We start from the raw sequence: 25697 nt of genomic DNA on the forward strand, positions 1-25697 counted from the left end.
ATATAGTATCTACCAGAAAAAGCGTTACCGAAGGTAAGTAACTTGTTCGTTAGCCATTTGCGAATGCAAAATAGCCTTTCAAGATGTATGAGAGGCTTTGTAGTCTCAATTGTAGGTAATCAAAATTACCAATGCCTCCAAGTCGATGGTAACCATGTGCAAATTCTGAAAAATGCACATAAATGCATTTTTCAAAGTGCCCTTTGTGCGCTTTGCATGTGCATTTTTGTTTTGTGGTGCTTCAGGGGGCCTTAGGCCCCCAGGCACCCTTGGTATTGTATTACCTAATTTGGAATTACCAATTAGGTAATCCCAAATTAGGTAATTCAACACCATTCTCACCTATAGGTCTTTAGCCCCCTAGGAACGAATGGAGTAGTATTACCTAATAGCAATTACATAATTCCGATGGCGAATCTTTAGAAATTGCTATTAGGTAATCGCTATTTTGTTATTTACCATTTTTAAATTCCTTAAACCAGCGCCTTGAGACCCTCTGGGTGAGTAGTGCGCTATATAAATACGATGATTGATTAATTGATTGATTACCTAAAATTCGCTGTTTAAGGAATGCAAAAGGGATTTTGATACATGTGGCCCCATGTTCTTATCAGTTTGATCTGGAACTTGTCAACTGGTGTGGTGCTACACTCTGCCCTCATCTGGGGCCAGTTGTAGGTAAATTCAATGTAGCGAGTCCTTAATAGCGATTTTTACTGATTCGCTATTAAGGACTTGCTAAATTGAATGTAGGTAGGAATCGCTAAAATATTAGCAATTCCTTAATAACGAATCGCTAGTGGAGATTTGTTAATAAGGAATACCTATCCATTAATTCCTATTAGCTAGGAGGGTATGCCCCGACGTGGGTCCCAGGCTCACTACGCCACTGGAGTCAAGCTATCCTGGATGATGACGGCTGATAGCCAGAAAGCGGTCCTAGGATGCTTGATTCCGGTCCAGGAAAGACATGGCTTGGCAGTTCGGATGTGACTGTTCCCATGAGGCACAGGGTCAAGACTGATTTGCATATGACCATGTCTGAACTGGGTTGGCGTGGTGAGCAAAATAACGATGGATTAAACCTAGATCTGTGACTGGGGGTGAATGTTTTTCCAATGTGCAACATTCTGTCCATCATCTTGTGTGTTTTGATGAATGGGAAGATATTCACTATTTGCGATTCGGTATTAAAGAATCGTAAATAGCGGGAGCTATTTCAAGGGTGCCAGGGGGTTCAAAGGACACCCTGTGCACCCCTGAAATGTGCATTGGTGCACACGTGGCACACATACATGCCCTAAGGGAATGGATGTGTACCACATGGCACTTTTAAAAAAGTGCTTTTTTTTAAAGGAAATCGCTACTTACCACCAATTTGAAGTTGGTGGTACTTAGCAATTCCTTAAGGCTGAAGTGCACTTTTTTTAGTGCTACTTACATTGCATTTAAGGAATCGCAATTTCCGATTCCATAAATGCAATAGCAAAATAAGGAATCGCAATTTTGCGATTCCTTATTTTGCAAGTAGGTTTAAACTCACCTACATTGTTCTCAGCCAAATACTGCTCGGTATTTGGCCACCTACATCTGGCCCCTGGTTCCTTGATGTACCCTATTGACTTTCTGCAGCACTGCCTAATATTATAGACAAGTCATCTCTGGATTGGGAATGGGTTTTGTGTGGGCTACCCCTCACCTTATTAAGTACTGCGCCCAACCCAAAAGGCACACTAACAATTTTCTGCTCAAGAGCCAATGCTCCATGTAGCCACGTGATGTCTTCTTCGCTAATGCTAGAAGTTGGCTCCACCACATGCTAGTTGCAAGCCTTAGCAAACCTCCTCCCTCAAGCAAAAATGGATCTACTCGTTGAGGTCTGCATTCTGTCACCATGCTTAGCTTCCATGCAGATATTTAGTAAATCAGAAGAGGTTTCCATAATGGTATATGCATAAGTATTAGTTGAGTGGTTGGCCGGTGCACAGCTCGTTTGGTCTCTGGCTTTTGTTTTAGGCAAAAATTATTAAAGTTAGTTTAGGTGCTCCCAAGGTATCATCTTCACCCTAGAGACGAATGAATCCAAAAATGTCTGATAGTGCTGTCAATTGATGGCATCCCTTAGGGCACACTTGTGTTGGGGTAATATACCTCCGTGTGACGATGAAATGATATATACTTTAGTCTTGTAGAAGTTCAAAAATAAAGTTTTATTCTCTGTTCATTGATGTTTGTTTCTCCACATCATCAATAAAGATTTTGCTTTACAATTTTTTCAACAGTGGCGTTTACCAGCTCCAATGCATTTCGGGTGTAAACCCTTCGTCTGGGAGCATCTATAAAAAAACAACATATATAGCTCGTTTGTCATGTCTGTTTGTAACAGAGTATGGATGGTTAGTATCGTGCTGGGAATGCTTATCTAGGTGTAACGAACATTGTGCTCGAAGTCCGGAGGGTGTGGTTTTGTGCTATGTTAAAATCATGGTGTGAAATCTCTTATATGCGTTAAACATACTGGTTATGGGCGGTTGAGCATGCTTGATAAATTTGAACAATGTGTCGATTAAGGCTCGACAAGTCATCGTGATTGTTGATTGAGTGCTCATTAATGGTGGCTACGTAATACGGGTGTGATGACTGAGGTTACTTGGATTAGCTGCTGTTTTAATAAAGACGCCAGTGCGGCTTTCAATTTTAAGGGAACACGAGGATCGTGTTTGTGCGCTATAGGAAAAAGGTGTTCAGCATTACTTACTTGGATAAAACACTGTGTCAGTTCGTGAAGGAAAGTAGTCGTGTGCCGAGTGGTCGGTGACCGGGTTAGTTAGTTAGTACCAGCGAGTTGAAACACTCATAAAGAGTGTTGGCGGATTCGTCACGTGACCGCGAGAGGTATGGTGATAAAAATAGGACTGTGTGAAAACCCGATGGGTAGTGGTGTAGTGTGCGGGATAAACATAGAAGTTGGATTTCTCATGTTACACGATGTTTAAAGTTAAACAGTCTATTTTAACCAAAACATAAACATACAAAAGAATTACATGAAAATTGCTACAGCGAGGAGACTTGCAGAACTATGGTTCCCAACGGAGTGGGATGAAAAATGGTGGTTCTGAGTTGTAATTACAGATAACAAGAATATTCTATACGTTCATTTAATCCATACGGTTTCATCGAATTGAGTTTGTAAATCCAATAGTTTTCTCTCTGGAGTAAATATTTGTTATTGTCTCTCCCCTCTACTTTTTTGATGATTTCCAATATCATGAATTTGAGTTGCGAGATGTTGTGGTTCATTTCATTAAAGTGGTTAGATACTGATGACTTGATATTTTTAGTTCTGATGTTCGACTTATGTTCGTTCAAACGTACTTTAATTTTACGCTCAGTCTTGCCAACGTAGGTTTTTCCACATGGACATTTTAACATGTAGACTACATTACTCGTGTTGCAGGTAGCTGTTGCTTTTATTGGTATGTTGTGTCCTCTCATGGGATGTGTCACTTTGTTACCCAAAATTATATTATTGCAATTGATGCAATTGTTGCAGGGTCTGGTTCCTTTGCTTTCAATTTGTATGTCTCCTGGTTGTTTGAGGATCTCTCCCAAGTTTTTGCCTCTGGTGTATGCGAATAACGGTCGTGATTTGAACATGTCTTTGAAGTCCGTTTCCAATTGCAACATGGGCCAATGTTTTTTTTTTTTTTTGTTTTTTTTGGTAATCCTCATATATCACAAATGGAACTCTTGATGGGACACTGGCTCCTCCATGCACTACTGGCCATTCTGCACCGACCCTCGTTAGTTTTGGCCTGATGCAAGTTGGTTTGCCCGTACCCTCAAGCGGCCACTACCTTCCCCTCCAAACTCCTTTTTTTCGCCGATCTGTGTGCGCCCCTTGCTACTTAGGAGTACGGGGAACCAGCAGGGCTCCAGACAAATCATTGGAAAACCAATCATCGAGATTGCCATGCCACCAAGGCTGCCCAAACATTCGTCTCACTTCTGGGATCACATGCCACATCTGATTTGCAGGTTAACATAATCTGCCTCAGGCAGTTAGCAAAGGTAGGGGGAGTTGGGTCTTTCCATGCCCTACAAATCTCACGCCTTGCTAAGAGGATGATAAAGAATACGAATTTAGTGGGAAGGTCATTCACCTGATAGTTCGTAACAAGCCCAAACATAACTGTAAACCTTGGAAGTGCTATAGGCATTGAGAGTACTTCTTCCAAAAATTCCTTTATCTTCCCCCAATAGTCCGCCAATTCAGGACAATCCATAAACATATGAACATCGTCTGCCCTCAAGAGGCCACACCTTGGGCAATTATAGTCAATATTTGAGAATTTTGCCAGTTTCTTCGGAGTTATATAGACCCTATACATGGTGTATATGTGATTTCTTTTCAGCGCAGCCGGCTTGATTACAGCATTTAACACCCTTTAGGAGTCGTGCCAGAAATCCATAAAAGGCCTGTTGGCCGGGGTAAGAGCGTTGCACCACAATTTACTGATTTCAACCTCTGTCACATCCTCCCCCTCCAGCATTGCCGAATACCAAAAAGATATTTGGCATTTCCACTTACCCCTTCTGGCTACCGCTTCAAATTTGGGGTTAGGGGGGTTATTATCATTGGGTATCCCAGATCTCGTTGTCCACCAGCCTGACAATTGATAGTATTTAAACCGTGTCAGGGCCCCCCTAGTTAGATTGAACAAAGTGTCCCAGCTTAAGAGTTGGCCATCTCCCTGCAGGTCTCCCCACCTCTCCAGCCCTGCCTGCTTCAAAGGTAGTGATAGTTGATCATTAAGGCAGGCTGGGATGCCTGGTGAGTCCCATATGGGTGCCTGCGGCGCATAATAAGAGATGTTTAGTTTAGTCCTTACAAATACCCAATTTTTCAAAGCTGACCTTAAAATCTTCATCCTTACTTTTTTAAAGAATTTTGGGTCCCCAAACTTGTAAAGAAAGAAACTAGATCCCTGAGGAACGTCCTTTAATAAAACAGAGAATAGCAACCCCATTGATGATTGGTCTATATGGCCCGCCATAATTCTGAAATGCTTAAAATGAAAAGCATGGCAATACAACATTAAGTCTGGAAAGGCAAGCCCTCCTGTCTTGAGACCCCTTCTTAATTTCTTCCATGCTATACGAGGGCCTTTGGCATTCCAAATGAATGAGCCCAATTTTCCTTGTAGTTTTTTAATTAAGGGTGCTGGAAAAGATAATGGGATTGCATTAAATAGAAAAGTGACCTTAGGAAGCACTATCATTTTCAGGAGATTCACTCTCCCATATATATTTAAAGGCAGAGAGGACCAACGTTGCAATAAAACAATTGTATCTTTAATGACCCTTTCTAAATTAATTTTGGGGATTTCATCTATCTCATTGACCAGATGGATTCCCAGATACCTCATTTTATTCTTCTTCCCCATCGAACTAAACTGCTGATTCCATTCCATTATTTCCGTCTTTTCGGCGTTAATTGAGTACCCCGAAATATTACCAAACCCCTTTGCAGCATCTAATAGTCTGGGAATCGCTACATCCGGATTTATCGTATACATTAACAGGTCATCCGCATACAATGCCAGCTTAAGCTCCATATCCGCAATCTTAAAGGGTTTAATTATTGGATCAGCTCTTAATAAACAAACGAAAGGCTCTATATATAAGTCAAACAAAAGAGGGGATAGGGGACATCCCTGTCGAGTACCTCGGGAGATATAAAACTGCTCAGTCAATGAGCCATTTACTAGGACCTTTGCTGTCGGGGCTGAGTATAGAAGCTTAATGGCTGTTATGTAGTTAATCAGAAAGCCAAATTTTTCCATCGCCAACCACATGTAGTTCCAGTCTACCTGGTCAAATGCCTTCGCGGCGTCTACTGCTACTATGGTCAGAGGCAGCTTCTTTTCTTGAGCCAGATCAATCGCTGCCACCACTTGAAAGGTCAACTCATTGAGCTGCCTGTCCGGAATGAAGCCCCTTTGGTCACAATGTACTACCGATTTTACTACCTTTGCTAGTCTCGTAGCCAGTACCCCCGCGAATATTTTATAGTCCACATTTAGTAATGAAATGGACCTGTAGGACTCTATCCTACTCGGGTCCTTGTTTGGCTTCAACAGTAATGTGACCGTTGCCTCCGCCCATGACCTAGGGACCTGTCCTCCCCTGAGTAAAACTTCATTGAATAATAGGGTCAGAACCCCTATGATCTGCTCTAAAACGATCTTAAACAGCTCCACTGGAAGCCCATCTGGGCCAATGTTTTAATACGATTTTGCGAAATGTAGTGCTTACATTAGAAAATGTTGAAACTATGACCATCTTGTCACTCTGAGGCTTTTCTCTTGATGTTTGTAGTAAATCCGAATGATTGAGGTCTTTAACTTGGTTTTTGGCTGTTTCTAAGATGGGATCTGGATATCCTCTTTCTCGAAATCTATCAATCATCTCATTTATTCGAGTGTCAACCAGGCTGGAATCTGAAATGATTCGTTTGACTCTTATCATTTGGGACTTGGGTAAATGTTTCTTGAGCGATGCCTGGTGGAAACTCGTGTAATGTAGAACATTATTCCGATCAGTTGGTTTTCGGTATATGTCTGTATGAATGCTGTTGTTCTTTATCGTGACTTGAACATCCAGGTAAGTGATAGATTCAGCATCTATAGTCCATGTGAATTTAATTCGTTCATTGATAGAGTTTAGTGTCATCAGTGCTTGTTCGAGATTCTCTCTAGTATCCTTCCAAAGAATAAATAGATCATCGATGAAACGAACATACATTTTGATGTTGTCAGTCCAGTTCAAATTAGACCATATGTTTTCATTCTCAAATTCTCCCATGTAAATGTTCGCGTAGACTGGAGCTGCGCAATTTCCCATGCTCGTGCCTACTAACTGCAAATACCAATCTTCTTGGTGTTTAAAATAACTTTGGTACAGAGTAAACATTGTTAGTTCCGTTAGGAATACCTTCATGGGTTGATCAACATCTAATTTAAGGATTGCCTGTTTCATGGCTTCTATTCCTCCTGCGTGGGGAATTGAGGTATATAATGCGTTATGTGAAACAGGGGGAGGAGGAGGATAGATGAGACTAGGTTGTCCTCCTAAAGAGCAGTCAAACAACAGTGTGGATCCCAGTCATGGGACCCTGGGGCCTAGCTCAGTTCAGGTGTATGGTTGATTGGAACCCTACGCCGTCAAGAAAGAGAAATTTCTTTCTAGTGTCCCCTCACTCACCGGGGTTGCCCCACGGTGACATGCTTCATCATTGGGGTCCTCCCAGTTCTCTACGAAAAGGGGCGTGCTGCGACTCGCGAACTACGCAGGAGCACTGTTAGTGTGAATGACTATGTGTGGTGCGAAAAGAATAAGTGGAGTGGGTGTGTGTGTGTTAAAAATACCATACTTAGTGGGCCTAACTGTTTTATTGAGCTCCTATGCAGGTATATTAAAAGTGGGGTTGATGTCACTGTAGGACAACCTATAATGTGGTTGACTCAGTGATCAATATGGTCGACATGTTTCATGCTACCCCTAGCATTTCATCGGGACCATGCAGGGACCAGCCCTGCATATGCCACTCCTAAATCCCACTCGTTGGGATCGTGAATATTATAACAATATTAAAGTGAATTCATGCATGCATTTATTTTAAAATACATACGTTCCTCTCAATTAGTGGGTTCTGTAAAATAAAACATATTGTTAATAACATCTTCCCTGAGGGAAGATACACATAGTACATTTGCATGCCACTCGCATACTGTGTTTCGAAGGATGGTTGGCGCCATATTGGCGCGTGCATGCTTTCCATTAGTCCAAATAGTCGTGAAAATGTTCGTGAATTCACACACATAAACAAGACAGGACTTTTGTGACCAAACAATAGACATAACAACACATAATAGGTACACAGAAAGGGTTTCAATAGTTACTTATAGAAGCGAAAAATGACGCTTCATGGTCACGCTGGGGGTCAATTTCACTTATGGGATACACTGCTGCAAAAAGATGATAGATATATACAGTGCCCATTAGATCTTTGATCATTGAGTTTAGAAAAAATGATCACCTTGTTGCTCGGACTCACAATGTCCATTCACTCAGGGTTAATGTACTTACATCCTGTCTTGTGAAATCGCGCTTTTCTACCTACTCGGCACCTCCCCGGACCGCATCTTACCTGGCCTATGCCGGCGCCTTGGTTTTGTTTGTTTCTGTCCCGGAAGGATGATTGTTCGTTTTTTGAAACAATACCTACCACAACCAAAGTGAAGAAAACGTTTGCGGTCTTGCTCTATATTATTAGTACAATATCAGAAATAGATTTAATGTCATGATATGGTTTCTTGGAAAATATATTAGCGTTTTATTGGTTCAATTGTTCTTCAGGACATAACAGTTCAGAAATACACTAAGGGCTCATTAGCCCTTAGTGTATTTCTGAACTGTTATGGGACAAGATGAATGACCCAGAAATCATACACCTTTAATTAATGATCCTGAAGAACAATTGAACCAATAAAACGCTAATATATCCTTCCGTTTTTTGTTAAAAATAAATATAAACATATTATGAGACAAGAGAGCGTCTAATTTGAGCTCTGAGTCTTTATTTTCCCTTATTTCCCCTTCTACCCATTTCATGCCATTAGCGCTAACACTGACAGAGACCACCGTCATCTGTTTCTAAATACAATTCCGAAAGACATACTTCCAATATGGCCGCCAAGCTCGCACGGGTCTAGTTGCCGAGGGCGTTTCCGTCTCAGTGCCGGGACAGAAACAAACAAAACCAAGGCGCCGGCATAGGCCAGGTAAGATGCGGTCCGGGGAGGTGCCATGTAGGTAGAAAAGCGCGATTTCACAAGACAGGATGTAAGTACATTAACCCTGAGTGAATGGACATTGTGAGTCCGAGCAACAAGGTGATCATTTTTTCTAAACTCAATGATCAAAGATCTAATGGGCACTGTATATATCTATCATCTTTTTGCAGCAGTGTATCCCATAAGTGAAATTGACCCCCAGCGTGACCATGAAGCGTCATTTTTCGCTTCTATAAGTAACTATTGAAACCCTTTCTGTGTACCTATTATGTGTTGTTATGTCTATTGTTTGGTCACAAAAGTCCTGTCTTGTTTATGTGTGTGAATTCACGAAAATTTTCACGACTATTTGGACTAATGGAAAGCATGCACGCGCCAATATGGCGCCAACCATCCTTCGAAACACAGTATGCGAGTGGCATGCAAATGTACTATGTGTATCTTCCCTCAGGGAAGATTTGTTATTAACAATATGTTTTATTTTACAGAACCCACTAATTGAGAGGAACGTATGTATTTTAAAATAAATGCATGCATGAATTCACTTTAATATTGTTATAATATTCACGATCCCAACGAGTGGGATTTAGGAGGGGCATATGCAGGGCTGGTCCCTGCATGGTCCCGATGAAATGCTAGGGGTAGCATGAAACATGTCGACCATATTGATCACTGAGTCAACCACATTATAGGTTGTCCTACAGTGACATCAACGCCACTTTTAATATACCTGCATAGGAGCTCAATAAAACAGTTAGGCCCACTAAGTATGGTATTTTTAACACACACACACCCACTCCACTTATTCTTTTCGCACCACACATAGTCATTCACACTAACAGTGCTCCTGCGTAGTTCGCGAGTCGCAGCACGCCCCTTTTCGTAGAGAACTGGGAGGACCCCAATGATGAAGCATGTCACCGTGGGGCAACCCCGGTGAGTGAGGGGACACTAGAAAGAAATTTCTCTTTCTTGACGGCGTAGGGTTCCAATCAACCATACACCTGAACTGAGCTAGGCCCCAGGGTCCCATGACTGGGATCCACACTGTTGTTTGACTGCTCTTTAGGAGGACAACCTAGTCTCATCTATCCTCCTCCTCCCCCTGTTTCACATAGTTATCTGGCAGCAGCAGAGCTGCGGGAGACATACACTGATAACACGGTCCGTGTGTTATCAGTGGTTCTAAGACCAAACAAATAACAACCAATATAGACAAGTACACAGAATTAACAACTACATATAATGGCAGAAATTACAGGTCTCTCCTTTTCGGAGGACGAGGTAGACAGAATTATTGCCTCAATATTACCACGCACCGGGGCACCAAACAGGGAAAATAAAGATGCATCCCAGATATGGGATGAATTGAATGAACTCAAACGTAACCAGATTAAAACATTAATCCATGGTGTGATGATGGCCGAATATTTAAAAGTCAGTGCAGCTCCAAGAGGTCTCATTGTTAAGAATGAACCATTCATTTTCCAACAAGATCTACAATTTAAAAAAGATTGGTCACTCATTTCGTGGCACTGTACCAGGGACTGGTTAGTGCTTATAGTCAAGACGGCTGCCCGCCTTTCAGAAACACTGCTGGAGGAAATCCACACTTTAGAGATACGTTTGAAATCTTATCAGACTCCCAGTGAACTAAAAAAGAGACTGGATGAAATGAATAAAAGCATGTCAGAATTTGAAGAATCTCTAAAGGATACCAAGTATGAGAAACTTTCCAAGGATCACAAAACTTTTTCACATGAAAAGGTGTATCCTTACATAAGAGCGGATTACAAGGTAAACAATAGGAATCCCGGATATAATACTGATAGCGATGGATCCGATACCGGTTCAAATAGTTCGGGTTCCTCATCGAATCACAATTACCCTTCGAACAGAAGATCAAGGAAAGGGAGAGGAAATTCCTTCAGACAAAGAGGGTACCAACAGTTCCCCGTATGGACACCTTTTCAAGGCCCACAACAATTTGGCCCATCATACGGCCCACCACCACCGGGACCGTTTCAATATGGCCCACCAATGTATCCGCAGCAACCCCCTATGAATTGGGGTACCAACCCAGGAAACCAGGGAAACCAAGGCCGTCCTTTTTTAGGCAGGGGCCAATCATCCAACAGAGGGAGAAACAAACCAGGACAACAATTGAGATGGGCACAACCAGTGATATCAGAGGGACCACACACGCGAAGCAAGGGACCCCTGGAAGCGTCAACGAGCGAACCCCAGATTTAGTAGTGAATCTATCAGACACAGTACTGACGGAAATCCAAACTAAAATTCTTAACAAAGGACTTGGTTTTGTCCCAACGGCTAATGTTGACAAATTTAAATTATGCTGTGAATTGAAAGAGTTTATAAGAAAAATAAAACTCCAAGTCTTTTTCAAAGACCAAACAAGAACGGACGTCACAGATACAGGTCTGAAGAAAAAGTCTACCTTTATTCCACCCGCAGCCAACTTACCAGTCGAGATTCTAGCTTTTGAAAAAGCAATAATGAAGGAAATAAAAGATCTGGATCCACGAACAGTAAAGGTGTTTCAAAACACTAGTAATCAAGAAATTCAAGCCATCCAGGAATTATCAAACGAAAGCAGGATAGTAATCAAACCGGCGGATAAGGGTGGCGCTATTGTGTTACAGAACACTACTGATTACAGAGAGGAATGTCTCCGTCTCTTGGGTGACTCCAGGAACTACACTATCATCAAGGATGATCCAACTGAACGTCTTAGGATATCCATAGCATATCTCATTGAGGAATCCCAAGCAAACGACTGGGTGAGCAAAAAAGAAACGGAGTTTCTGGTAAACACCAAACCAGTGACCCCATACTTTTATACTATCCCGAAAATACATAAGAGGCTAACCAAACCACCGGGGAGACCCATAGTTTCGGGCATTGGGTCGATCCTCGAACCGCTTTCTAAATTTGCAGATGCCTTTTTAAGGCCACTAGTACAGAAAACGGATACCTATTTAAGAGACACTAAAGATGTACTCTGCCTACTAAAGGAACAAACCTTTGAACCCACATCTGACATCCTTATAAGTCTTGACGTGGAGAGCTTGTATACAAGCCTCCCCCACCGTGAAACCCTTGAAATTCTCGAGGAGGTACTGTTTGACTCCCATTGGGATTACAAAACCCCAAGACATGTGGTGCTAGAATGTTGGCGCTTGGCACTTACCTAAATTTTTTTTAGATTTGAGGACACCCTATACCGTCAACTGCATGGGACGAGTATGGGCAGCACATTTGCGCCAAGCCTAGCAGGACTCTATGTTCACCATCTCGAGAAGACCAAAATATTACATGAGAACAACCCCTACAGGAAACATATCACATTGTGGAAACGTTATATTGATGACGTCCTGGTAATATGGAAAGGAACTGAAGAAGAGGCAGGAACCTTTTTCGAATGGGTAAATCAACAGGACAGATTCCTGAAATTCACCATAACCCTCAGTAGATCCCAACTGGTGTTCCTTGATCTTAACATCATGGCAGAGGATGGCCTTTTGAAGACCATGACACATTTCAAAGCTGCAGCACGGAATTGCCTGCTTACATATGATAGCTTTCATCCAAGACATTTGAGACAGAATCTCCCCTTCGGTCAATTCCTTAGGTTGAGGAGAAATTGTTCAAATAAAGAGGACTATAGAGTGCAAGCTGAGGATTTGAGTAAAAAATTACAAGCACGTAACTATCCTAAGAAGATAGTAAGAAAGGCGAATAAACGGGCATCCAACAACAACAGGGATGCACTCTTGGAACCCAAGGTGAAAGACACTACTGAGAACAAGAGACCAATCTGCATCACCACTTTCACCAAAGTATCAGACCAAGTAACCAAATTTGTGAAGAAACACTGGCCTATCATCAATAGTGGCGAACTAACGATACCAATCCCAATGTTCAGCCACCGCCGAGCAAGGAATTTGAAAGATCATCTGGTACATACTCGTCCAAAATCCAACCATCCTCCAACCAGACAACACTCTCTACCAACTGGTCATTATGCATGCAACAACTGCAGTGTCTGCCACTTAACATCAACCACGAAAATGGTGACTTTCAATGATGGCACCAACTGGGAATTAAGGCAGATGTCTAACTGCAATACCAGTGGGGTTGTATACATGATTACATGTACTTGCAATTTGCATTACATCGGGATGACGACACGCAAAGTGAGTACAAGGATAGTTGAACACCGCAGCACGGTTAGGTGCAAAAGGACAACAACAAGAATGACGAATCATTTCATTGAAACAAATCACACTCCCAATGATATGAGATGGGTAGTGTTAGAGACTGCAAAAACCAAAGAAAACCAAGAAAGATTTCTCCATGAGCGTGAACAACGATGGGTGTTTAGACTACGTACAGACACCCTTGGATTGAACGATGATATTCCGTGGGGGGCTTTTTTATGATCAAGATCTAACCACAGTCTTATACCGAGAATTGGTCGCTGAGAACCATGACCTATCCTAGAGACTGAATCCGCCCTGTAAACAATATAACCACTTGAATATGAATCAAATGGAGCCCTTAGTGTATTTCTGAACTGTTAGGGGACAAGATGAATGACCCAGAAATCATACACCTTTAATTAATGATCCTGAAGAACAATTGAACCAATAAAACGGTAATATATTTTCCAAGAAACCATATCATGACATTAAATCTATTTCTGATATTGTACTAATAATATAGAGCAAGACCGCAAACGTTTTCTTCACTTTGGTTGTGGTAGTTATTGTTTCAAAAAACGAACAATCATCCTTCCGTTTTTTGTTAAAAATAAATATAAACATATTATGAGACAAGAGAGCGTCTAATTTGAGCTCTGAGTCTTTATTTTCCCTTATTTCCCCTTCTACCCATTTCATGCCATTAGCGCTAACACTGACAGAGACCACCGTCATCTGTTTCTAAATACAATTCCGAAAGACATACTTCCAATATGGCCGCCAAGCTCGCACGGGTCTAGTTGCCGAGGGCGTTTCCGTCTCAGTGCCGGGACAGAAACAAACAAAACCAAGGCGCCGGCATAGGCCAGGTAAGATGCGGTCCGGGGAGGTGCCGAGTAGGTAGAAAAGCGCGATTTCACAAGACAGGATGTAAGTACATTAACCCTGAGTGAATGAACATTGTGAGTCCGAGCAACAAGGTGATCATTTTTTCTAAACTCAATGATCAAAGATCTAATGGGCACTGTATATATCTATCATCTTTTTGCAGCAGTGTATCCCATAAGTGAAATTGACCCCCAGCGTGACCATGAAGCGTCATTTTTCGCTTCTATAAGTAACTATTGAAACCCTTTCTGTGTACCTATTATGTGTTGTTATGTCTATTGTTTGGTCACAAAAGTCCTGTCTTGTTTATGTGTGTGAATTCACGAACATTTTCACGACTATTTGGACTAATGGAAAGCATGCACGCGCCAATATGGCGCCAACCATCCTTCGAAACACAGTATGCGAGTGGCATGCAAATGTACTATGTGTATCTTCCCTCAGGGAAGATTTGTTATTAACAATATGTTTTATTTTACAGAACCCACTAATTGAGAGGAACGTATGTATTTTAAAATAAATGCATGCATGAATTCACTTTAATATTGTTATAATATTCACGATCCCAACGAGTGGGATTTAGGAGTGGCATATGCAGGGCTGGTCCCTGCATGGTCCCGATGAAATGCTAGGGGTAGCATGAAACATGTCGACCATATTGATCACTGAGTCAACCACATTATAGGTTGTCCTACAGTGACATCAACCCCACTTTTAATATACCTGCATAGGAGCTCAATAAAACAGTTAGGCCCACTAAGTATGGTATTTTTAACACACACACACCCACTCCACTTATTCTTTTCGCACCACACATAGTCATTCACACTAACAGTGCTCCTGCGTAGTTCGCGAGTCGCAGCACGCCCCTTTTCGTAGAGAACTGGGAGGACCCCAATGATGAAGCATGTCACCGTGGGGCAACCCCAGTGAGTGAGGGGACACTAGAAAGAAATTTCTCTTTCTTGACGGCGTAGGGTTCCAATCAACCATACACCTGAACTGAGCTAGGCCCCAGGGTCCCATGACTGGGATCCACACTGTTGTTTGTATATAATGCGTTAACATCAGCGGTACATAACCATAGGTGTTCGTCTGGGTCCACTTTTAGATTGTGCAGCCTGCTCAAAAAATCAGTGGTGTCTCGAATGTAACTGGTAAGAGATTGTACTGTCGGTTGAAGCTGACGATCCAAGTATTGGCCTATGGGTTCATGGATGCTTCCACGTGTGGAGACTATAGGTCGTATCGGTGGGTCATTGATGTTCTTGTGAATTTTTGGTACCGCGAATATGGACGGGCTCCTTGGATGGGATTTAAGTAGAAAATTTCTGTTTTTTTGGTTTATGGTGCCCTGTGTTAAGGCTTTATCAACGATGTTTTTCAGTTCTGTTGCGAACTGTTCTGTGGGATTTCCTGGGAGTTTCATGTAGGTGGTTTCATCCGATATGTGTTCATGAAAATTAGTGCGCCACCTTTATCAGCTTTAATACAAGTTATTTCTTTATTGTCATCGCCAACAATAAAGAAATAACTTGTATTAAAGCTGATAAAGGTGGCGCACTAGTTATCATGAACTCAAGGATGTATCATCAAAAATTGATTGAACACATGTCGGATGAAACCACCTACATGAAACTACAATCTCTTACCAGTTACATTCGAGACACCACTGATTTTTTGAGCAGGCTGCACAATCTAAAAATGGACCCAGACGAACACCTATGGTTATGTACCGCTGATGTTAACGTATTATATACCTCAATTTCCCACGCAGGAGGAATAGAAGCCATGGAACAGGCAATCCTTAAATTAGATGTTGATCAACCCATGAAGGTATTCCTAATGGAACTAACAATGTTTACTCTGTACCAAAGTTATTTTAAACACCAAGAAGATTGGTATTTGCAGTTAGTAGGCACGAGCATGGGAAATTACGCTGCTCCAGTCTACGCGAACATTTACATGGGAGAATTTGAGAATGAAAACATATGGTCTAATTTGAACTGAACTGACAACATCAAAATGTATGTTCGTTTCATCGATGATCTATTTATTCTTTGGAAGGATACTAGAGAGAATCTCGAACAAGCACTGATGACACTAAACTCTATCAATGAACGAATTAAATTCACATGGACTATAGATGCTGAATCTATCACTTACCTGGATGTTCAAGTCACGATAAAGAACAACAGCATTCATACAGACATATACCGAAAACCAACTGATCAGAATAATGTTCTACATTACACGAGTTTCCACCAGACATCGCTCAAGAAACATTTACCCAAGTCCCAAATGATAAGAGTCAAACGAATCATTTCAGATTCCAGCCTGGTTGACACTCGAATAAATGAGATGATTGATAGATTTCGAGAAAGAGGATATCCAGATCCCATCTTAGAAACAGCCAAAAACCAAGTTAAAGACCTCAATCGTTCGGATTTACTACAAACATCAAGAGAAAAGCCTCAGAGTGACTGGATGGTCATAGTTTCAACATTTTCTAATGTTAGCACTACATTTCGCAAAATCGTATTAAAACATTGGCCCATGTTGCAATTGGAAACGGACTTCAAAGACATGTTCAAATCACGACCGTTATTCGCATACACCAGAGGCAAAAACTTGGGAGAGATCCTCAAACAATCAGGAGACATACAAATTGAAAGCAAAGGAACCAGACCCTGCAACAATTGCAACAATTGCAATAATATAATTTTGGGTAACAAAGTGACACATCCCATGAGAGGACACAACATACCAATAAAAGCAACAGCGACCTGCGACACGAGTAATGTAGTCTACATGTTAAAATGTCCATGTGGAAAAACCTACGTCGGCAAGACTGAGCGTAAAATTAAAGTGCGTTTGAATGAACACAAGTCGAACATCAGAACTAAAAATATCAAGTCATCAGTATCTAACCACTTTAATGAAATGAACCACAACATCTCGCAACTCAAATTCATGATATTGGAAATTATCAAAAAAGTAGAGGGGAGAGACAATAATAAATATTTATTCCAGAGAGAAAACTATTGGATTTACAAACTCAATTCGATGAAACCGTATGGATTAAATGAACATATAGAATATTCTTGTTATCTGTAATTACAACTCAGAACCACCATTTTTTATTCCACTCCGTTGGGATCCATAGTTCTGCAAGTCTCCTTGCTGTAGCAATTTTCATGTAATTCTTTTGTATGTTTATGTTTTGGTTAAAATAGACTGTTTAACTTTAAACATCAACATGAGAAATCCAACTTCTATGTTTATCCCGCACACTACGGCACTACCCTTCGGGTTTTCACACAGTCCTATTTTTATCACCATACCTCTCGCGGTCACGTGACGAATCCTCCAACACTCTTTATGAGTGTTTCAACTCACTGGTACTAACTAACTAACCCGGTCACCGACCACTCGGCACACGACTACTTTCCTTCACGAACGGACACAGTGTTTTTAATCCAAGTAAGTAATGCTGAACACCTTTTTTCCTATAGCGCACAAACACGGCCCTCGTGTTCACTTAAAATTGAAAGCCGCACTGGCGTCTTTATTAAAACAGCAGCTAATCCACGTAACCTCAGTCATCACACCCGTATCACGTAGCCACCATTAATGAGCACTCAATCAACAATCACGATGACTTGTCGAGCCTTAATCGACACATTGTTCAAATTTATAAAGCATGCTCACCCGCCCATAGCCAGTATGTTTAACGCATATAAGAGATTTCACACCATGATTTTAACATAGCACAAAACCACACCCTCCGGACTTCGAGCACAATGTTCGTTACACCTAGATAAGCATTCCCAGCACGATACTAACCATCCATACTCTGTTACAAACAGACATGACAAACGAGCTATATATGTCGTTGTTTTATAGATGTTCCCAGACGAAGGGTTTACACCCGAAATACATTGGAGCTGGTAAACGCCACTGTTGAAAAAATTGTAAAGCAAAATCTTTATTGATGATGTGGAGAAACAAACATCAATGAACAGAGAATAAAACTTTATTTTTGAACTTCTACAAGACTAAAGTATATATCATTTCATCGTCACACGGAGGATTATTACCCCAACACAAGTGTGCCCTAAGGGATGCCATCAATTTTCAATTGACAGCACTATCAGACATATGCATAAGTATAGCATAGACTTGGCAGAAATACAACTTGTTGAAAGTGCATTTTTTTAAAGAATGACAAGATTTTATAAGGACATGCAACTCTTATTTTCTTCCTAATTTATTTGATGCAGGCAGTTCTAAAAAGGGATGACCTTTTGCGAAAGTCCGAGGCAGATCTACTTCAGTCTCGTAGCTCCCTGAAAGGGAAGAGTTTGGAAATTGCAAAGCATCTCTCAGCCATTAAAGGCTTTGAATTAGAGATTCAGCGACTACAAAAGGAGAAGGATCAGAAGGAGAATGCAAATATCTCCCTGAAGAATGAGATTCAGCAACTAAAGAATGATCTCCAGGACACCCACAAACGACACCAGCAAGCGGGTAAGAGGCACGATAGAGTGTTTGTCTTTAGAGTGATGTGAACTTCAAAGCCGTTTTTTGCCCTAATGCTAATGACTTCAAAGATGCTGGATTTGGACTTCCAGTGTGGAGAGTCATACATCTCAAAATCAAGCACCAAGGCTTACAGTTGACTCTTAAGTAGGTACTCTCTTTAAATTACAAATCCAAGCTTTCTCAAAATTATTTTCCTAAAATGGGTCATGAAGATTTATCTAGACTGTCATCTGCTCAGGGGATATTACTCAACATTTATCATGTTTCTCTGTATGTTCTCTGTGAAGGAGAACATTCTTTCTTCTAGAGCTCGAACTTTCCTTACCAGTTTATAAATGTTCAGTACCAGAGCGCCCACAAAAAGTCTTTAATCAAAGATCTGTATATAACTGCCATTTCTTCTCTCTGAAGAAGCAAAGATTGGAACCCATGCAGCAGCCATGATTTTGGCTTGATTAATACCCGAGTCTTTCCTTTGGAGTAGGGTAGATTCAACACGCATGTAATTATTTTAGTTTATCAAAGTCTTCAGGAGACACATGTTGTTCCACTGTATATCTTCAAAACCATATTTCTAATTCTTACTTATAGGAGCAAGTCCAAATTTAGTGATTGACACTCACGAGGCACACATGAGCATTGACTCTGTTTTACATTTGGTCGGGTCATCTAAATTTCAGAGGGGCGCAGTACTGGGTAGGTTAATGAGCGTAATAAAGTCCATCAGTATTAGAGGTGTTTCATGTTATTCTTTGGGTACCAATTACAGGTGTTTGGTTTGGATAGATCTGCCTGTGGATTCCTCACCTTATGAATGTCCCGTGCACCAGCATTCCCGCGGAAATTTTTCCTAGCTCTCCGCGCCGACGAGGTCATCACAATGCCATGGCGCCGCACGCGGCTCTGCATGACGTCACCGGAGCCATAGGAGGACCACCTCGGTGTGATGATGTCAGTTCCCTTTTTTCCACGCTGTCAACGCCAATGGTTTTTTCTGGGAGTCTCCATACTTCGTTTGGTTTTCCTTTCCTCTCACCCCTCTCCTGAAAGTCTGGTGGTGCAGGCTTCTTGTTGAAAGCAATCTACAGGGGCTTTTTCTCAAGTTCCCTCAGACAGGGATTCCAAAAGGTTTTTTAATCTGCTATTATGTCACTGAAATCTACCAACGCCACTTGTCTCTTGGGCAGATATATTTATGCACTAATGGTCTCTGCAAAACAGCTTCTTCCAGAGTTGTCTGAAGAGGACAGGGGTAATCTGAGTGAAGTGTTGGCGTACTCTCAGGCTTCGGCTCGCCAAGTCATGCAGTCTGGCTTGGACACAGCAAATTCTGTTGCCAAAGTAATGGGCTCATCCATTGCGACTAGAAGACATGCATGGTTAAGGTCTTCTGGGTTCTCTCCTTACGTGCAGGCTGCTCTTATTGATTTGCCATTTCGATGATGCAAAGCTTTTTGGTGAAAAGGCGGACTCTGCCCTGCAAAGATTTAAGGACAGTAAGGCTAGGGCAAGGTCTTTGGGTCTGCAGACTCAGACGAGAGGCTATGGATTTAAACGTTACCGTGGTTTTGGGAAGACTTCCTTTCGTGGTTCCAGACAACAACAGCGGAACCCCTTGTATAAGAGCTACAGGGGTAAAGGCAGAGGTCGCCTTCGTGAAGCCGGACGCCATTCCTCTTCCTCCTTCTCCTCTACCTTCTTAACCCCTCCCGGTAATGCAGGAAAGAGCCCTAGATCCGCCATCCTGGATAATGTGGGTCCTGTGGGAGGTCGGCTTACCCATTTTCGACAAGATTGGAAATTAATAACTTCAGACCTTTGGGTTTTAGATCTTGTAGAGAATGGGTACGCTCTTCCCTTCATGGAATTCCCTCCTCCTTTCCCTCCTTGCCAGGGGTTGTGCACGGAGGATCATTTGCTCTCCTTTTACAAAAAAGTGCGATAGAGGTGGTTCCTGAGCAGGAAAGGGGTCAGGGTTGCTACTTCCGGTATTTCCTGATCCCCAAGAAGGATGGCAGATTACGTCCTATCCTGAACCTCAGAACTTTTAATCTGTTTCTCAAATGGGAAAGGTTGAAGATGCTCACCTTAGCACAGGTTCTTCAGGCGCTGCAACAAGAGGACTGGATGGTGTCTATCGACTTGCAGGATGCGTATTTCCACATCCCAATTCTGAAGTTGCACAGGAAGTATCTTCGTTTTTACGGTTGGGTCGCAGCACTACCAGTTTGCAGTCCTTCCGTTTGGTCTTACTACCGCACCTCGAGTCTTCACCAAGGTGATGGCAGTGATGGCTTCCCATCTCAGGAGGTCGGGAATTCCAGTGTTCGAGGCATGTGGGCTGCTGAATTTATATCTATGCATAGATCGCCGCCTAGTGTTGGGTCCGGATGATTGCACATTGTTGTCCTGGAAGAGTCTTCGAAGTATCACGAGATAGGTGGCTCCTCCCCTGGACTACAGTGCTCATGGGCATCCCCTCCATGCTCAGATTGTTTTTTTCCGCCATTGGGTTCGGATGTACTTCTTAACTCACATTCGGAATATATATTAGATACTCTTTTTCGAGGCCAAAAGGCCTTAGGGGTGTCAGTATTGTCTTTCGTTCGGTGCCTTTTACCTCTTTCAAGTTCTTTGAACTCGACTTCGAAAGACTTTTTGCCTTTCGACGCCAAAGGCCGCTCGACGATCGACGATGGAACGGAGTCCGTTCAAGCGCTGCCCCGTCTGCAACTCGAAATATCCCCACATCGACATGCACCCGGTGTGCAACAAATGTCTCTCACCGGACCACGACGAGGCCAGCTGCATGGCCTGTTCGAAATTCAGATCGAAGAAAACTCTCCGTCTTCGACGAGCTGCACGACAGTCGGCGCGAGAATCGGCACCAGACCCAGAAAACATCTTCGGGGGTGACGACGAAGAAAATGTACAAGAAGAGGATCCAGAACACTCGGATCCCGCGTCGGAGCCAGACTCCACCTACAACGAGGACGAGGAAGAACACTCCGTCCATGTTGAAGACATCGTCGAGGTAGGAGACAACGTACAACCTATCGGAGCCGTCGACGACGACTCAAGCGAGGAGCTAGGCCCAACCGCAGTAGGTGGGCCCCATAAAGACTCTTCCACGGCTCAGGTTGAGGCATCGCCGGAAGGCCTTAGCCAAGATCTTCAACACCATTCTCTAGTCCCGCTTCAAGGCCCGACTAAGAACATTTCCAAAGAGCCTTCGGTCGATCGGCCACACTCGGTGGAAAAATCAAAACCGAAACCAAAAGACACGAAATCGAAAGCGACACTGGTTAAGACAACCATCGGATCGACGACTTCGGAACATTCCAAGTCGAACCGTGCGCTCGACCCCTCGGGGTCGAAAGAGGGCGTCGAACCAAAGATCGGATCGACTACGCCTGTGTCTACAGTTAAACACGTCACGCTCCCGTCGACGGCCGGCTCCAAAGATAGCGACTCTTCCAAAGGAATCAAGGCCCAGAAGACCATCGATCCGAAAATAAAGAAGCCACTGTTAGTCAAGGCCTTCGACCCAAAGTCTAAACTCGGATCGAAGCACCCGACCGCGTCGAAGCACAAGGGCGCTCCTGCTGCGCAACAACGTCTCGAATCGACGCAAGGCCTCAAACACACTGAACTGTCAAAGTCGGTCGGATCGAAGACAACGCCTCCATCGAAGCAAGTCAGTCCATCCGCAATGCTTACGGCGCCGATAAAGTTCGGACTGCCCCCGACAGCACGGCCAAAACCTGTTCAACACACACAGGCTACCGACTCTTCCAAGTCAACGTCGGTTGCCGCAGCCACTCAGCCTCGGACGGAAGACATTATATTCCAGCCACCGTCCCACGACAACCAGTCGAAACTCTACATCGACTCCGAATCAGGTCGACTCACCGTTTACAAGCGTAAGATCAGGCCTGAAACGCCTATGGAACATTATAAAATACCACTAAAGAAGAAGAGAGACTCTACCACCTCTCCTATTCTTTTTGAACCCATGCAAACATATGATCAGGACTATACTTACTCTCCCACACATGTCACTGAGGATGTAGAGGAAGGGGACAATGAGGATCAGTTTAACTATCCCATTGATACTGATCATGATGAGTCCCAGCCGTGGGCTGACACTGAGGACCCTGCTGAACCACACACCACCCCTGATACTCTTTCATATGCTATCAAGCCTTCGCCTACTGAAGATACTGCTGCCTTCAACTAGATTGAGAGGGCGGCACATAACCAAGACGTAGATATGCACCCTGACCCGGTGGAGGAAGACTTTCTTTTTGATACATTCTCCACGTCAGAAAGGTCTATAAAAACTCTGCCTATGCTCAAAGGTGTGCTCAAACATGCAAGTGACATTTTTAAAGAGCCCACTAAAGCAAGGGTGGTCAACCCAAGAATTGAGAAGAAGTACCGGCCTGCGCCCGTGGACCCTACCTACATCAAGGGCCAACTCCCACTGGACTCCTTAGTGGCGGCTAACGCTCGCAAAAGAGCGAACTCTCAGACAACGGGTGATGCTCCTCCTCCGAACAAAGAATCCAAGATCTTGGAAGCCTCTGGAAAACGTGTGGTAGCTCAAGCTGATAATATTTGGAGAATCTCCAATACCCAGGCCCTGTTAGCAAGATATGACAGGGCACACTATGACACGTTAGAGCAGTTAATGCAACACCTGCCAGATACTTATAAGGAGGGAGCAGAAATGCTTATACAAGAGGGGAAGTTGATCTCCAATGCGTCCATTAAGTGCGCGTTGGATGCAGCCGGCACAGCAGCTAGGGCCATAAACACTAGCGTTCTGCTCAGAAGGCATGCCTGGCTCCGCATCTCTGGGTTTAAGTCGGAAATCCAAACTACCCTACTCAATCAGCCAGTAAACCCTGACTTCCTGTTTGGTCCAGAGGTGGACACCACTCTTGAAAAGATTAAAAAGGACACTGAAACTTCTAAATCCATGGGAGCTCTGCAGTCTCAGCAGTTCAGGGGTGGTTCCTTTCATTGCTCCGGTAACAGGGGAGCTTCAAGAGGACAAGCGGCGCAACAAGCCCAATACACCAAGGGAGGCGCACAAACCACCTATAACAAGAACAATAGGGGTGGATACCGTGGCAACAGCACCAAGGGCAGAGGACGTGGACATAATAATGCCAGATCCTCCGCCACTAACAAGCAGTGACGTCTTGTCACTGCCCCCGACCATATAACACCTTTCTGATAGATACATCTGCCGTGTGGATTCCTCACCTTGTGAATATCCCCTTGCGTCAGCAACATTCGGAAATTCTTTTTGTAGCTTCGCGCCGACGTGGACTCGGACGTCACAGAGGCACGGCATCGCTCGCGACTCCGCTGACGTCACCGACGCCTACAATAGGCCCACGCCGGCATGATGACATCAGTTCCCTTTTTTCCGCGTCGTCGACGCTAACGGTTTTCTGGGATCGTCTGTAGCCTTTACTGTAACTTTGTTACTATCTGAATTTCTAGTATATTTGTCGTCTCGTTTTCATCATGACCTCGAAGAAGACTGGATTTAAAGCTTGGGGAGAATGTATCAGAATAATGTCCATTACGGATCCGCATGAATGCTGTTTGTGGTGTCTGAGTTCCGACCACGACGTCGAAGACTGCCAATCCTGCATGAAGATGACACCAAAGGCCCTCCGAGAGAGAGAAGCAAAACTTCTAGTTGCTAAGTTTAAAGGAGGAAAAGAAAAGAAAAAGTCAAGATCGCGAACTCGTCGTTCGAAGTCGAGATCTCGATCGAGGTCGCGATCGGATTCGTCCTCGGCCCATGCTTCAAGGTCTTCTAGAAAGAAGCATAAAAAGAGAACCCATGAATCCCGACATCGATCGAGGAAGGAGTCGGGTTCCAAGCCGAAGTCACAAGTGAAGCTGGTCGAGAAGGTAGTTTCTTCGGCTTCGGAGGAACACGATGTCGAGGTTGAGGCGTCGCATGCGAACTCACTGAGTTCGCCGAAGCAGAAGACTGTTCCATCTCCGGACCCATCCCATCTTTCAGGTCGGGAGGATGAAGGTGAGGAGGATGGTGAGGGTGGTGCTCAGATGCACGAAGGTCGTTCGACTCCGGTGCACCAGCCTGAGGAAGAGGTCGACGTCGTTTCGACTCCACGGCCTCAAGAGCAACCTGGGGGTTCATACCCTGCCTTTCCGGCTCCAGGTCAAGACCCGACGCATTTCCTGAATGCGATGTTCGGTATCTATTCAAGGGCTATGTATCCCTCTGGGGCTCCTACTGGTCCCATGGGTCCTATGGCATATGGTTTGGGTGTTCCTCATTCCTATGCACCTGCGCCCTTTATGCCTTTTATGCCGGCTTCGGCGCCGCATTGGCATTATCCGACTCTGGCGAGGCCTTCGACACCGAAGCCATCGACGCCGAGATCGATGACTCCGATTCCTTCGACTCCAATTCCATCAACTATGATGCCGAACCCTAAGCGACGTCGTGAGTCTCTTCCTCGTCCGACGTCGAGTCCGACGCCAGCTCCGGCTACGTCGGAGTCGATTGCGGATCCGACGGCTTCGAATGTGAAGATAAGATCTAGGCGTGAAGCCCAAAGATTGATGGATGAGGAGAGATATAGAGAGGAAAATCTAGAGGAAGGCGAGCTTCATGATTCTGAGGACCCTTTTGAGGACCTATCTGTAGCTAGTGGCCTTGAACTGTCACCTGAATGGGACCTTGTTTCGATTTCTAATGAACCCTCAAAAGATGTTGTAGGAAGGTAGATCCCTGACTATGGTTGCCCCCAACTTTTTGCCTGGTGTTTTGCTGGTTTTCTGACTTAGTTGACCTGGGGCCCTGCTATTCAGGACCCCAGGCCTACTGCTCTCTCTGTAAAATGGATTCCATGTACCCTAGGTACATATCTAATTGGATACTGAGTCACCTTATCAGTCCCTGTACAGTGTACCTTAGGTACCCAGGGCATAGGTGTAACCAGGGCCTACCAGGGGCTGCAGCATGTATTATGCCACCCCTGGCTGGCCATCCAGATCTGACACAACTGGCTGCACGACAGCTGGGGCAAGGTGGTGTAATCACCCTTTGCTTTAGATATAGTATACCTATATCTAACCCTAAAAATGGACACACAGATCTCCTATCAGTCACTCCTATGGCAGGCCT

The 25697-nt window shown here is 43.6% G+C and overlaps 1 protein-coding gene across 8 annotated transcripts in view; it reads left to right on the forward strand.

Annotated features, from left to right (window-relative positions):
• The window catches only part of PMFBP1 (polyamine modulated factor 1 binding protein 1), a 2317386-nt gene that overhangs the window by 1352270 nt on the left and 939419 nt on the right, over nt 1-25697 (forward strand). For all 8 annotated transcript variants that reach the window (XM_078668626.1, XM_078668631.1, XM_078668625.1 and 5 more), the window contains one exon: nt 18253-18499. In XM_078668626.1, the coding sequence (XP_078524752.1) occupies nt 18253-18499 (247 nt within the window). The remainder of the gene's footprint in view (nt 1-18252; nt 18500-25697) is intronic.

Source organism: Lissotriton helveticus, chromosome 12, assembly GCF_964261635.1.
Source record: "Lissotriton helveticus chromosome 12, aLisHel1.1, whole genome shotgun sequence".
Taxonomy (NCBI): domain Eukaryota; kingdom Metazoa; phylum Chordata; class Amphibia; order Caudata; family Salamandridae; genus Lissotriton; species Lissotriton helveticus.